At 64.8% G+C, this 12824-nt stretch overlaps 1 protein-coding gene across 1 annotated transcript in view; it reads left to right on the top strand.

The window, feature by feature from the left end:
• The first annotated feature begins 7378 nt into the window (after positions 1-7378).
• Positions 7379-12824, top strand: part of UNC5A (unc-5 netrin receptor A) — a 15881-nt gene continuing 10435 nt past the window's right edge. The window contains exons 1-4 of the mRNA XM_006158932.1: positions 7379-7413; positions 7640-7757; positions 9142-9277; positions 9377-9598. Coding sequence (XP_006158994.1) covers positions 7379-7413; positions 7640-7757; positions 9142-9277; positions 9377-9598 — 511 coding nt within the window. The remainder of the gene's footprint in view (positions 7414-7639; positions 7758-9141; positions 9278-9376; positions 9599-12824) is intronic.

Here is a 12824-nt window from a genome sequence, read left to right as displayed (position 1 = left end):
GCCGCCCCAGCTGGATTTCGCGGTCTCTGAGGACACGCGTGCAGGAGTGCGAGCAGCCGGCCACAGCGAGGGCGGGCGGGCGGCCGTGCCCAGGACTTCCTGTGGGCCGTGTCCACTGGGCCCCCATCGGGCTGGGCAGAGAGCCCGGCACTGCCGCCACCTCTGCCCGGATCTCGCCCCACCTAGCCGGGCTCTCGCGTCTCGGGATAACGGCCCTTTGCCTCCTGGAATTGCCGTGAGGGTTAAGTAAGCAAACCATGTGACGTCCCACTGTGGTCACCGTGACAACTGTGCGTGTGCACGCCTGGTGGCTGTGGCTGTGGCAGTGCCGTGTCTACCACCGGCCAAGGGCCTTCTTGTGTGTCTGGGCTCTGTCCCCTGCCCTGCACCCCCTGCCACCACCGCTCCTGGGCCACCCCCGCCCAGCTCCGACCGCGCTCCCATTAAACCAGTGAGATATGAAATGCCGCCGTATCTGGCCCAGGGTCTTTAATTAAATTAATTGCTAGCAACATTGTAAACGGTGCCTGGCCAGCGCCATCCGTCATCCCGAGGACTCAGGGCCACGCCTGTGCGGGACAGGGCGTGCTGGGCTGCAGCCACCACAGAGCTCTGGTCCCACCTGGGACTCAGGCACCCAGGAGAGGACGTGGCCATAGGGACCCGGAGGGCTGCAGGGCCACGTGTAGGGGCAGCCTCTGGCTGAGGAGGGGCGTGGCCTTAAAGGAGCCTGTGTGGAAAAGTCACACCGCTCGGAGTCGGCCTGGCTTGGTAAAGGACAGGGCGAAGCTGGGGAGGGCGTCTCGGATGGCGCTCGGCATCCTCCGGCCACTGGCCAGGCGGGAGTACCCTTGATCCAGAGTCGGACGAGACTGGCCCAGCTGTGCTGCTGATTGCTGGGTGACCTTGAGCAAGTCCTTCCCCTCTCTGGGCCTGGCTCCTCACTAGGAAGACAGGAGGGCCCCTCCCTGCCTGCCGGTCTCCCTCACGTCCCCAGCGCCCTCCCGGCCACCCTCCTGCAGCTTCCCGCCCTGCAGGGAATGAGCCAGGAATGCTTACATCTCTCAGCTGAGGCTGCCCGGGCTTGGCAGAGCTCAGAGGCTTCACACCGGCCTGGGATCAGGTAGTGACAGGGAAGCTGGGCCAGCCACCGCCCCTCACCTCTGCCAGGTGGGCGCAGGAAGAGGCCTCACCACACCACGACCACCGGGATGCACCCAGCAACCCCGCGTACGGCAGTCTGGGCAGGAAGGCCTCCCTTCCCCAGTTCTCCCTGGGCTGTGCGACCACATAATTACCCTGAATTCCATTCTATTTAATTGCAGCTTATTAAATTCTAACCAGCCAATTATCAGCCACAATTACAGCTTAATTCGGGGACACAATAGCTATTTTATCGTTTGTTAATCAAATGCTTATTTAGACCTCAGCTTTATTAACTATTTCTGTGGCCTGAGGCGAGGCCCCTCGGCAGGACGGGGCCCTCGGTGGGCCCGGGAGCCTGTCCCCCCATCATTGCCCCCTCTCTCTCTCTGGTTTCTAAGTGCCCCTGGCCGGCGGGTGTGGGGCGCTGCACAGTGGCAGGGGAGTCGCCGAGTGTGGGCGAGACCGGGCTTGGTGCATTCGGCGCTGTGATGGAGCCCCTGGCCCTGGCCAGGCCCGTGCCAGGTGCGGGACAGTGAGCAGCAGACACAGTCTCTGATACTGGGCGCTCTTCGGGAAGAGGGCACAAACAAGGCGACCTCAGACGGTGGTGGGTGCCGGGCAGGGAGAGGCTGCTTCAGGCACTGCTGTCGGGGCCTCGGCCTATGTGACCCCAAGCCAGGGGTCAGAGGGCGCTGTGCTGCAGGTGGAGGAGAGGCCAGTGCAAAGGCCCTGCAGCGGGGTAAGCTCTGAGGGCTTGAGAAACAGGAGGGACCAGCAGTTGGCGTAATAGCTACGTGGCTGGACTCCCACGTAGTCGACCGCGGTTTGAGTCCTGGACCTGGTGGCTTAAACTCACGCCGGGCACGTGTGCGTGCATGCCCAAGATCCCAAGAGGAGAGGAGAATGGAGGAGAAGGGACTGTGGCGTAGCCCCCCCCCCTGGGGGGTGATTTCTCGCTTTCTGTCTGTCTCTCTCTGGCCCTAAGGCAAAAACCTCTCAAAAAAAAAAATAAATAAAAAGAGGAGGGGGCGTCGAGAGGAGCCGTAAATGCCCGGAATGCCTCCCTGTGCCCGCCCAGCGAGGTGACAGGAGCCCCGCTGCCCGGTGTGGGTCACAGGCCCCAGGCAAGCCCTCTGCTCCTTCTTCATCTGTAGGACCAGGGCAGCTGCCAGGAGGGGGCGGCCACGGCCGGTCCTGAGCCCCGCCTGGTGCCACTGTCCCTGAGCTGAGGAGGTGGTGCTCACCTGCCCCGCCCCGCTTTGTTCTCTGCAGGTCAGCCTGTCCCCACGCCCTCCTCGTGTCGCCTGTCTGTCCTTGTGACCAGGCTGCAGCAGCCCACTGGGGAAGAGGGTGACTTTCCTCCAATCTTGGGGAGGGGGCGGATGCATCTGTGCCACTTTTCACGCGTGTGTTACCATGGAAACTGGACTGCTGTGTACGTGTGTGGAGAGCGTGGGTTGAGGAGCAGGTGTCCCTTCCAAGGGACACCGTGAGGGTTGTCACCCCCACCCCAGTCACCTCCGCCTCCTGCATGTTCGCAAACAGGACAGATTGCCATCCCCGTCCTCACTCAGCACGCGGGCCCTGCTGGGGGTCCGGTGCCAGGGGGTGACGGTGGGGAGACAGCCCCCCAGAGCACAGGCAGATGGGAAGGAAGGGAAGGCCGTGAAGCCAGGCCAGGAGGGCACTCCCGCCCACTCACCCACTCGCCCTGTGCAGTCAGCTCTGTGGCCCGTGGCCCATTCCACGGCGCAGGCCAAGGCTCTGAAACAACGGCCAGGGGCAGGATGGCCGGATGAGGCCGGAGGCTGCTGGTGGATGGGGAACAGGTTTTTCAGGTTTGAGATCTGAAAGAATTCCGGACACGCAGCCCAGCTCGCTGCTGGTCCCGTACCACCCCACCCCTCCAGGCAGGTCGCACCTCTGAGCTGCCATCGCTGCTGGGACCTCTGCTTTTAACTCACCCCCAGGTCCACGGAAACTGCCGGACTGTCAGCCGAGTTGCTGGAGCTTACCCACCCACCTGACCCCTCCCCTCAGTGTTCTCTCTGTCTCTCTCTCTCTCTGTTTCTGTATCTCGCTGTCTCTGACGATAAGTATGGGCGTGGCCCTGCTGTCAGAGCCTGAGTGAAGCCCCTCCCCCAGAACTGCCCGTGGTTAGTGACAACGGACACGCACAGTGGTCTCCGCCTGGCACCAGCTGCGGGGCTGCAGGTCACTCCACTACCCCGGGTCTGCCAGCCAGGCCGAGCTGCGACAGCGTTAGCCCCCTCTGGCCCTGCTGCTGGGCCTTTTTTTTACCCCAGAGACAGGGCAGGGGTGGCCAGCAGCAACACTGGGAGACCAGTCCTGTCCCGGGGAGGAGAAGGGCTAGCCGGCAGGTGCGCAGGGCTGGTTCTCAGCCAGGTCGAGTTGTCCTTCACCCCGGCCCTTTGTCCCCAGGCTCTGGCCCCACCCCAGGAAATAACGTTCGGCTTTTGTGCCCCGTCTCTGGGCACTAGCTGTGTCAGACCCTGGCCAGGCTCGGCCCAGGCTGGGATGTCACGGCGCTGAGGTTCGCCTGGGGGGACGCTCATAACTGGTGACAACAGGTGTGAAGTGCCAAGACAAGGTCAGTCAGGGGCTGTCCACGTGCCCTCCTCGGGGCTCAGAGGTGCCGTGAGCTTGGTCTGGAGTCAGGGAAGGCTTCCTGGAGAAGGAAGTTTTTGAGCAGGCTTTGAAGAATGCATGGGGACCAGCAGTTAGCATAATAGCTATGTCACTGGACTCCCATGTAATCAACCACGGTTTGAGTCCCGGACCCGGTGGCTTAAACTCATGCCGGGCGCATGTGCGTGTGTGCCCAAGATCCTGAAAGGAGAAGGAGGAGAAGGGATTGCAGCGTGGCCATCCCCCCGAAAGGGTGATTTCTCGCTTTCTGTCTCTCTGTCTCTCTCTGTCTGGCTGGCAAGCGCACGCGCCCTATAGCAAAATCTCTCCAAAAAAAGAAAGAAAAAAGAAAAAGAGAATGTATGGAAGTCACTCAGGCAGCACGTGGGTTGAAGGATCCCTCCCACTGGCTGCAGACCAGTGCGGCGTGCATGCTCACAGGCTGTTGCCCAGGGCAGCCCCACCTTCAGTCAGCAGGTGCAGATGCTGCCCAGGGGAGCTGGCCTGTCTCCCTGGTTGTCACCATTCCCCAGCTCCCGTTCAGACCCCGGATGGCTCCCCCTGCACTGGGCGACGCGGCCTGCCGGGCCGGCCCTCTGCCGTTGGTGGCTCCTTGCCCACGGCTCCATGGCTGGCAGAGGGATTCTGTCCTGTTATGTTAGTCCAGCCACGGCCCCGGAACCCCATCCGTTCAGATGATGTGTCTGCTGGGGAGCCAGGGGCACGCGCCCACCTCTGTGGCCAGAGCCTGGTCAGCCCACTGGACCGGGTGGCTTGGAGGCGAGGCTGGGGAGGAGGCGTGCTTAGGGGAAGCAGGCATGTCAGCCGGAAAGCGGAGGGAGCCTGGAGCAGAGCGCGTGGAAGCCCTCGCACAGCCACGTGCACGGAGTCCGGGGGGCGAGCCCAGGTGGCACCCAGCCCCAACGCCAGCCGGCCGGGATGTGGCATGTTATCCCGGGCACGCTTGTGTCCCTGCCTGGGCACCAGTGTCACCTGTGGAGCCGGGACTCCGAAGGGCAACCCTCCAGGGGGGCTGCTCTGAGGTTCCCTAGGCAAGGCTGGGAGCGCAGGCGCTGGGGGGAGAGGGGAACACGTGCCAGATGGCTGCCAGGAGCCCCTGCCCCACCCCAGCCCGACTTAAGTCCAGAACGTTTTCCAGGGAGGCCGGAGGGAAGGGGCTTGCCGCCCGGCACCACTGCGCTCCTTAACCGTGGCCCGTGGGGTGCAGGCAGGAGTGCCCACCCCACTCCGGCTGCTGGAGGATGGGAAGAGGAGGTGGGGCAGCCCACAGCTGCTGGCTGCTCTGGAAGAGGAGCCCAGCTCTCCGGCTGAGCGAAGCCCCACCCCCACCCCGCTTCCAGGGACCGAGGTCGCACACCGTAAATACGAGTTCATTAATAGCTTGATTAATCACACCTCATATTTTCGTGGTGCTTTTAAAAATAAAACATTCAAAAGCACTTTCACACCCACCCTGGGCCTCAAGTTACACAGGCAGGTCTTATTCTTCCAGACTGCAGGTGAGGAAAGGGGGCCCAGGAACATATTGGGGTGTGGCGGGGAGCATCCTGGAAGGGAAGGGCCCTTTCCCTGCCCACAACTCTGCCTGGGGGCCCTCTGACCCCCGAGGTCTTTCCACAGACTCAGACTAAAGGGGCCACCCCCGGACAGATGTTCTGACATTCTAAGGGCAGTCACTCAGCCACGTGACAAACGCTCCATCGACACCCAGGCCAGGCCTGGGCTCCTGCCCCAGGGGAGGCAGTGCAGACAGAGCCGCCTCGGTCCTGAGTTGGACTCCCAGCCGGAGGCTCAGGCAATGGGGCCAGTACTTGGGCACATGGCAGCACGTGGGCCCGGAAGGGCTAGGGATTGTGGGGCCTGCCAGTCCTGTTATGCCCTGGCCCAGGGCTCAGAGCAGTTCCTGGCACACGGCAGGTTCTCAGCCAGTGTCTGTCAAAAGCAGGGACACACTTCAGGTCATGGAGAAGGCGGCATCTGTCCGGGGCTCGGCTTCAGCCAAGGCCCCTTACCCAGGGGTCTCCTCGTTGCCTCTCGTCCTCCTCATCCAGCCCCAGGTCCTTATCAGCCTCCCTCCCTCTGTAGCTGCCTGCCCTTCCCCCAGCCTCTCTGCACACACGTGTGTACACACTTGTGCATGAGCACGCACGCACACACACGCACACACATATACAGTCCCTGAGAAGTAGGGTGGAGACGAGCTGTCCCCACCCTTGCCCGAGGCGGCCCCAGCAGGGGTGCAGCCAGGCACCCTGTGATGTGAAGGTGCTGCCCTCCTGAGAGAGGCAGGCCGGGCTCTGGCCCTGGAGCTCCCTGGAGTGGGGTTGGCACTCAGGGCCTGAGCTGTCCACACGGCACCGCCCGCCGCTGCTGGTGGCCGAGCCCCCCAGAATCTGCTCGTAGGTGAAGGAGGTCTGAGTGCCAGGAGGCAGCGCGGCCAGGCTGGTGCCAGCGGGAAAGCCTGGCTGGGGCTGGGGGAAGGAGCCTCCAGGAAACTATTGGGCTTTGGGGCCGTGAAGCAGGTGTTCCGAGCCCTGCCTGCTCTCCCAGGAGTCACCTGCCACCAAGGGGCCTGTGCCCTGGCAGCATCGACAGACACCCCACGCTGAGGCTGCAGGGGCAAATGCCCGCACAGAGCAGCCTCGAGCTGGGCGGCAGGGACAGGGAGGGACAGTCCGGTGAGGACAGAAGCCACAGCCGCCGCCTGCTTCCCTGTGTAAGAGCTATGGCAGGGATGAGGGCTGGGCTCAGAGAGCGGGAGAGCGAGCTCGGGGAGCCCCTTTCCAGATGAGGTGACATTAGCGCCAGGCCCTGAAGTGCTGGCCAAGGAAGGAAGGGCATTTAATGCAGAAAGCAGCACATGGGCAGCCCCAGCATGGGCAGCTGGTGCCCTGCGGGTGTCAGTGGGTGTTTGCAGAGCAGGGCTGGAGGCGGGCCGCTCCAGAAGAGAAGGCACAGGGATGCCAGAGAGATGTGCTTGGCCTCACCCTGAGAGAGCCACTGCAGCCAGGCAGACAATGGACATAGAAGAGCGTGTGACGATAGGGAGTGGTGGGGACTGTGGCAGACTAGAGAGCCCTCATGCCCTGCCAACCGGACCATAGATCGCTGACTCGAGCACCCATGCCTGGTGTCGTCGCTGACAAACAAGCGCAGGTGCACGTAGGAGAAAGGGCAGTGGCTCAGGCGGCCCGTGGTCGGGGGCAGCTGGGATCATGTACCTGATTCTGGTGAGAGGTCTCGCTGGGAACATGCCGTGGGGGACACTGGCCAAAGGGAGAGGTCACAGCTGGGAGTCGGGGGCCAGGGCAGACTGCGGGCAGCTCCCTGCATCCCCCAGAGGACTCCCGGAGGGCTCGTACTTGCCCCCCACCTGCAGCCTTGGCACGTCCTTGCTAGAGGGCAAGCTGCAGCCCGGAGGTGCCCCCCGGGGCCACCTGCCAGGTGCCCCTGGGGGCGGGGGGCGGCCGCGCCAGCTTGGCGTGACGGAGGCCCTGGAGAGTGAGCTATGCCCCTGGTTGGTCACAGTCCATTTATTTTTCATTAGCAGTTAAACGCGGACATGGGGGACTGTGCGGGGTTCAGCGGGCGGCTGATGTGAGCGGCGCTCGGCGCGTGATCGATAGGCGGCCGCGCTGGGAGCCCCAGCTCCCCCGAGCCCCAGCCAGCTCCCGAGCACACTGCAGACCCAGGCTGTCACCGGGCCTCTGCCCATGAGGAGGCGTGTCCAGGGCAGCCCAGGACCTGCCACCAGGGTCTCCCTGAGGCCCATCCTCCACCCCGCGCAGCCCTAGGGACTGGCCGCCGGCTCCCCATTCTGCAGGCGAGGGCCCTCTGGGCAGCCCCCGAGATCGCCCCTCCTGCTCACTGTCCAGGCCGAAGGAGGGAGGTGCCAGCACAGCCCTGCTCCCTCCAGGCTCAGCACAGGCCGCCAAGCGACAGTGAGGACCAGACGGCGAGACAGCTCTGGCTGACCACCCCGGGCTTCAGCGCCCTCTGTGAGGTGTCCACATAGCCCCGCCCCTCGTCCACAGTCCCCTTCCTGAGCCTAAAACAGACCCGGCCCGTGGCCTGGAGGTGGCTCAGGACGCGGTGGGTCTGGCAAGGGCGACCTTCATCCCCACGCCCGCACCCGCCCTGACACTTAGGAGTGAGAGGCGGGGACACGCAGGGCGAGGTTCTGAAGGGCTGTCCCTGGAGGGAGGCCACGGCCTGGGACTCAGACTGGTCCGGGGACAGGAGCAGGGTGGCCTGCCGCTGGCGGGCTGCCCGCGGGGTCAGCAGTGCCTCTATACCCACGACTCGGAGCCCACCAGGCACAGCTGCTGCCCCATGGCCTGTCTGCCTTCCCTTCACTGCCCTTCAGGCCAGGCGCCCAGCAGCCTCGGCCTCGCCGAGTGTGGGTGGCCGGCCCCTGCCCCCAGGCACCGTGCATGCATCTTCTCGTCCCCACACCCAGTGAGTACCATGTGACAACATGGTACCCACAGTCACCACTCATGAGGAGGCAAATGCGTCTTGAAAACCCATAGTTTTCCCTCTGTGCCGAGAGACCCTGTTCGTAGTTGTGCGTTCACAGGGATCACCGCGCCCTGTGATGAAGTCAGGCTGGCTGGGGCCTGCCTGGGGGAGTCCGTGAAGGAGCAGGAGCTGAGGTGCCCCACCCCACATGTCCTATCGCATCCTCGGGTCCTGCTGGTCAGGCGGACGGTCAGACTGCTGTGGGGGTTTCGCCTCCCCCCGGTGCCTCAGAGCCAGTTACCTGTGTAATTAGCAACACGCCTTGTGGGATGGTTGTGGCCTTCGGTTAAAATGAGAAGGAAACCCACATTCAGGTCTCCTTGAAGGGTGGAACGCGGCCCAGGCAGGAGACGAGCACCAGCGAAGGTGCCCACGGCCGCCGTGCCATCGGGGTCAGCGGGTGTGGGTGTGCGAGGGCACTGGGGCAGCGTCCCTGCTCAAGATGCAGACTGGCATGGCAGAGCTCGCCAGGCTTCCAGAGACTCTTCTGGCCCCCACCCTGCCCCTGCCCTCCCACATCGTTTTCCCAGCTCTCTGTGGGGCCAGGGATGGGGCCCGCTGGGAAGCAGCGGAGGGGTCGCCATCTGGGCACCAAACCAAGAGATCTGGCCCTGCTGGCCCCCAGGCTGCCACGTGCCCTGCTGCATCCTCGCCACCTCCCTCCTCTCATCCCTGGGCCTCCCAGGGTGGCTGGCCTCGCCAGAGCCCCAGACTCCTCTGGGGTAGCACAGGCCTGGGCCGCAGCCGTTGCGGGGAGCTTCTGGGGCCTGGAGCTTCCGCCCTCGCTCCTGCCGTCCACCACAGTCTGTGGAAGTACCTGGGCGGCTTCTCCGCTTTGTGCAGGAGGAGACTGAGGCTGTGGAGGAGCCCAAGGCTGCCCACGGAGTCGTGGCAGAGCCCGGGCCCACTCTCCTCCCGGGCCCCCTCCCCAGCCAGGCTTGTGCGATGCCAGTTGCCTCCTGGTCCCCAGCCCTGGCCCTGATGGGCAGGCTCGTCCCGGCAGGCCCGGCTCACCTCCTGCTCCTCCCTCCCCCTGCAGGTGCCCAGCAGAGTGCCACGGTGGCCAACCCGGTGCCAGGCGCCAACCCAGACCTGCTTCCCCACTTCCTGCTGGAGCCTGAGGACGTGTACATCGTCAAGAACAAGCCGGTGGAGCTGGTGTGCAAGGCCGTGCCCGCCACGCAGGTCTTCTTCAAGTGCAACGGGGAGTGGGTGCGGCAGGTGGACCACGTGATCGAGCGCAGCACAGACGGGAGCAGCGGTGAGCGGGCGGGGGCGGCAGGGCAGCGAGGGCCGGTCCAGGGACTGCTTCTGTGCTGGGCCGGGCGGGCTTAGGAGCAGCCAGGCCAGAGGTGCCTGTGGAGGGAGGGCACTGGCAGGAGGGGTCTCTGCTGCCAGGCTCCTGGGCCCGGTTCTGTGCTTGTTCCCCGGGTCCGCTGGCTCACACTCACACTCGCTCACACTCATGCTTATTCTCACTCACGCTCACACTTGCTCACACATTGGCACATTCCTGGAGCCGCTCCTCTGATGGACACAGCCGCACCCCAAGAGAGCCCACGCCCTGCAGAGCCAGCAGGGTGGCAACTTCTGAGCCAGGAGAACAGGACTGAGGCTGCCCAGGGCATCCCGGGTCTCCTCAGAGGAGGTGCCGTGTAAGCTGAGGGAGGTGTGAGAATTGGTGGCAGGGGGCGGCCCAGGCAGGAGATGAGCACAAGCGGAGGTGCCCACGGCCACCGTGCTGGTCAGGGGTCAGCGAGTATGGGTGTGCGAGGACACTGGGGCAGCATCCCTGCTCAAGACGCAGACTGGCATGAGAGCTGTGGTGATACTCCAGGGTCAGCGTGGGAGCTGAGGGGTGCAGTGGGCAGGCCCAAGTGCCCCTTCCGGGATGCCCTGTGTCATGCCCTGCCCTTAGGCACAGGTGGGCACCATGGCATGGGCAGAGAGCTCTAGGTTAGCGACCACCGTGGCCCCGAGCAGGAGGGCAGGGAGAAGCGGGAGCTGACATAGCCCTCCGTCCCTCCTCACAACTGCGGCCCAGCTCAGCTGGCATCCCTTCCTCTTCCTCAGCCCTCCCGGAATGCCCACCCAGGATGAGCCCTCAGCATCAACCCTGGCCCCCCCCCGCCCCCGCCACAGCAAGGCCTTGCCAGCCAGGCACATACACGCTGCTGAGGCCACGTAGGCCATGCCACGAGCCAGGACCATGGTGCTGCTGGGGCAGGCGGGCAGCGCCCAGGACTCAGTGAGGCCAAGGGCAGGCAGAACTGCTGCCCAGAGGGTACCTGTGCGGACAGGCAGGAGGGGACGGGGTGGCCCAGGACAGCCCCATCCAACTCACACATAGGACCACGTGGGGAGAGCACCTCCCAGGCGAAGGGGACAGAGGGGCAGGCAGATGCAGGGACAGCAGCTCGGGTGCAGGTGTGGGCAGCCGTAGTTCCTGGGCCACTTGAGGGGTGCTGGGGAACCGGGCAGGGCTCTGCCCCAGCCTGCGGCAGGTGGTGCTGCCAGAGGGAAGCCAGAGGAGGGAGGCCCGGCCGGAGGAGGCTTTGGAAGCTCTTGCCCTGACCACGCAGAGAGCTGAAGGGACCTGAGTTAAGCAGAGTCTGCTTCACCTGCCCACAGGAGCCCGGAGGACCTTTGTGCTCCCTGCCCCGCCAGGCGCAGCCGCCCGCCAGCCCCGAGCGGAGCCAGCCCCCCTGCTCCTGCACCTCCTTCGGAGCAGCTCGAGGGGGCTCAGTGCCCACCCACCCTGTGCCCACACTGGGCAGGTGCCAGGAACTGAGCCCCGAGGCCATCGGCCCTGGGCCTGCTGTGCCTCTTCCCTCAGGAGTGTTCTGGGCACCGCCTGAGGACCCTCACTGTCCCACGGGAAGGGTCCCTGCAGGCCTCAGGCAGGCCGGTCCCTGGGCTCGTTTTCCTCACCTGTAGTGGGGAGGAGGGCCCCGTGCGCTGGTGTGGGGGCCGTGACCCCGCAAGCCCAGTCGGAGGCCTTCCTCCTCCTCCCCACCGCACCACACCCAGCACTCGCTAAGTGACCCGGTCTCTTCTGCTATGGCAGGGCCCCCAGCAAAAGGAGCTGAGGAGGAAGCTACAGCCCTAGGACCTGCCTAGCCCAGCCTGCTCTGGGCCGAGGATCAGAACTTGGGGCACATCGCCATGCCCTGAGCGCCAGCCTCAGTCTGCCTAGGCCGGCAGGCCTGACTTCTCACCGGTCACATCCACTTCTTAACCCAAAGCCATTGCATGCTTCGAGGGACATGAAGGCTCCCCTTCCCCACCATCAGACACCACAGCGGTGGCCACGGTGTGCCCAGATCAGAGACCCCAGCCAGAAACGTTCTGTGGGCAGACGGGCAGGGGTCCCCAGAGGGCACTCATCTCCCTCCCGTCTGCCTCAGCCCCCATCCTAAAGGCCAGGGGAAGGCTTAGAAATGCTAGAGCCCAAACCCGCTGACGCTGTGAAAGGCTGGGACTCGCGATCAGGCACTGGGGTCTGATTTATTGAGCGCCGAGCGGACTGCCTGGTTCTGAGGCAGCTGCTGAGAAGGTGAGAAGCGAAGTCCCAGGCCAGCCCCAGAGTCCCTGGCCAGCCTTGCACCTCCCAGAAACACCCAGCAACCCCCAGGGTCCCCACAGGCCCTCAGTACCAACCTGCGCACCCTCCACTGGCCAGCCCGCCTGGGCGCCTCTCTGCCATCCCTCCCAGGGCTGGACCCTGCTCACATTGGCCGGGCAGGCGTGGGCACAGCAGTGCCCACAAACCGCTCCCAGGGCCAGGCTGCTTCGTGACCTGCTGTAGAGGGCGCAGCCCCTTGCAGCAAAAAACGGGGCAGGGTCTGGGACCCCACCTCAGCCCACAGCCCTCTCAGGGCCAGCAGGGCTCAAGGGCCTCCTTCGCTGGCTCTGCCTAGAGCGGGGACATCCAGCCAAACTCAGCCCTCACTCATGCAGTGGGGAAGAGAGGAGGTGACAGGGCCGACAGGGAAGAGCAAAGGGAGCCCCTAAATGTAGTGCTGCTCCTCGCAGTCAAGCTGGGCGCCCTGCAAGGTTGCGAAGGAAGAAGCAGGCTCTCACCCCCACTTGGGGCCCAGGGCGGGTGACAGACCCCCCTGCTGGGAGAGAGCTCCCCACTCAGAGGGCTGTGGGTCTTCCACCATCACCCCAGAGCACAGGGGCGAGGGAGACCTGTCTTCACTCCTGGTTCCTTTCAAGTGGGGTGTGCTCAACAGCAGCTGGTGCCCAGGGCCCCTCTCCTGTGCACAGACCCCATGAGGGCCCCCCTGGCTCCCAGCCCTGAGCAGAAGGGACCTCAGCCAGAGGCGACACCCAGCCCCATCTCCTGGGAGGACTGGCCTGGGATGGAGGTGAGAGAGAAACCGGAGCCCAGTGTGAGAGCCCTGCGAGGAGGGTCCGGGCAGGCCTGCGAGGAGGGTCCGGGCAGGGTCAGAGAAAGGCACGTGAGAGGAATAGGAGGGACG

This window comes from Tupaia chinensis, unplaced genomic scaffold, assembly GCF_000334495.1.
Source record: "Tupaia chinensis unplaced genomic scaffold, TupChi_1.0 Scaffold000612_1, whole genome shotgun sequence".
NCBI lineage: Eukaryota > Metazoa > Chordata > Mammalia > Scandentia > Tupaiidae > Tupaia > Tupaia belangeri.
Note: the sequence above shows the minus strand (reverse complement) of the source record. Positions and strands in the feature narration are given on the sequence as shown.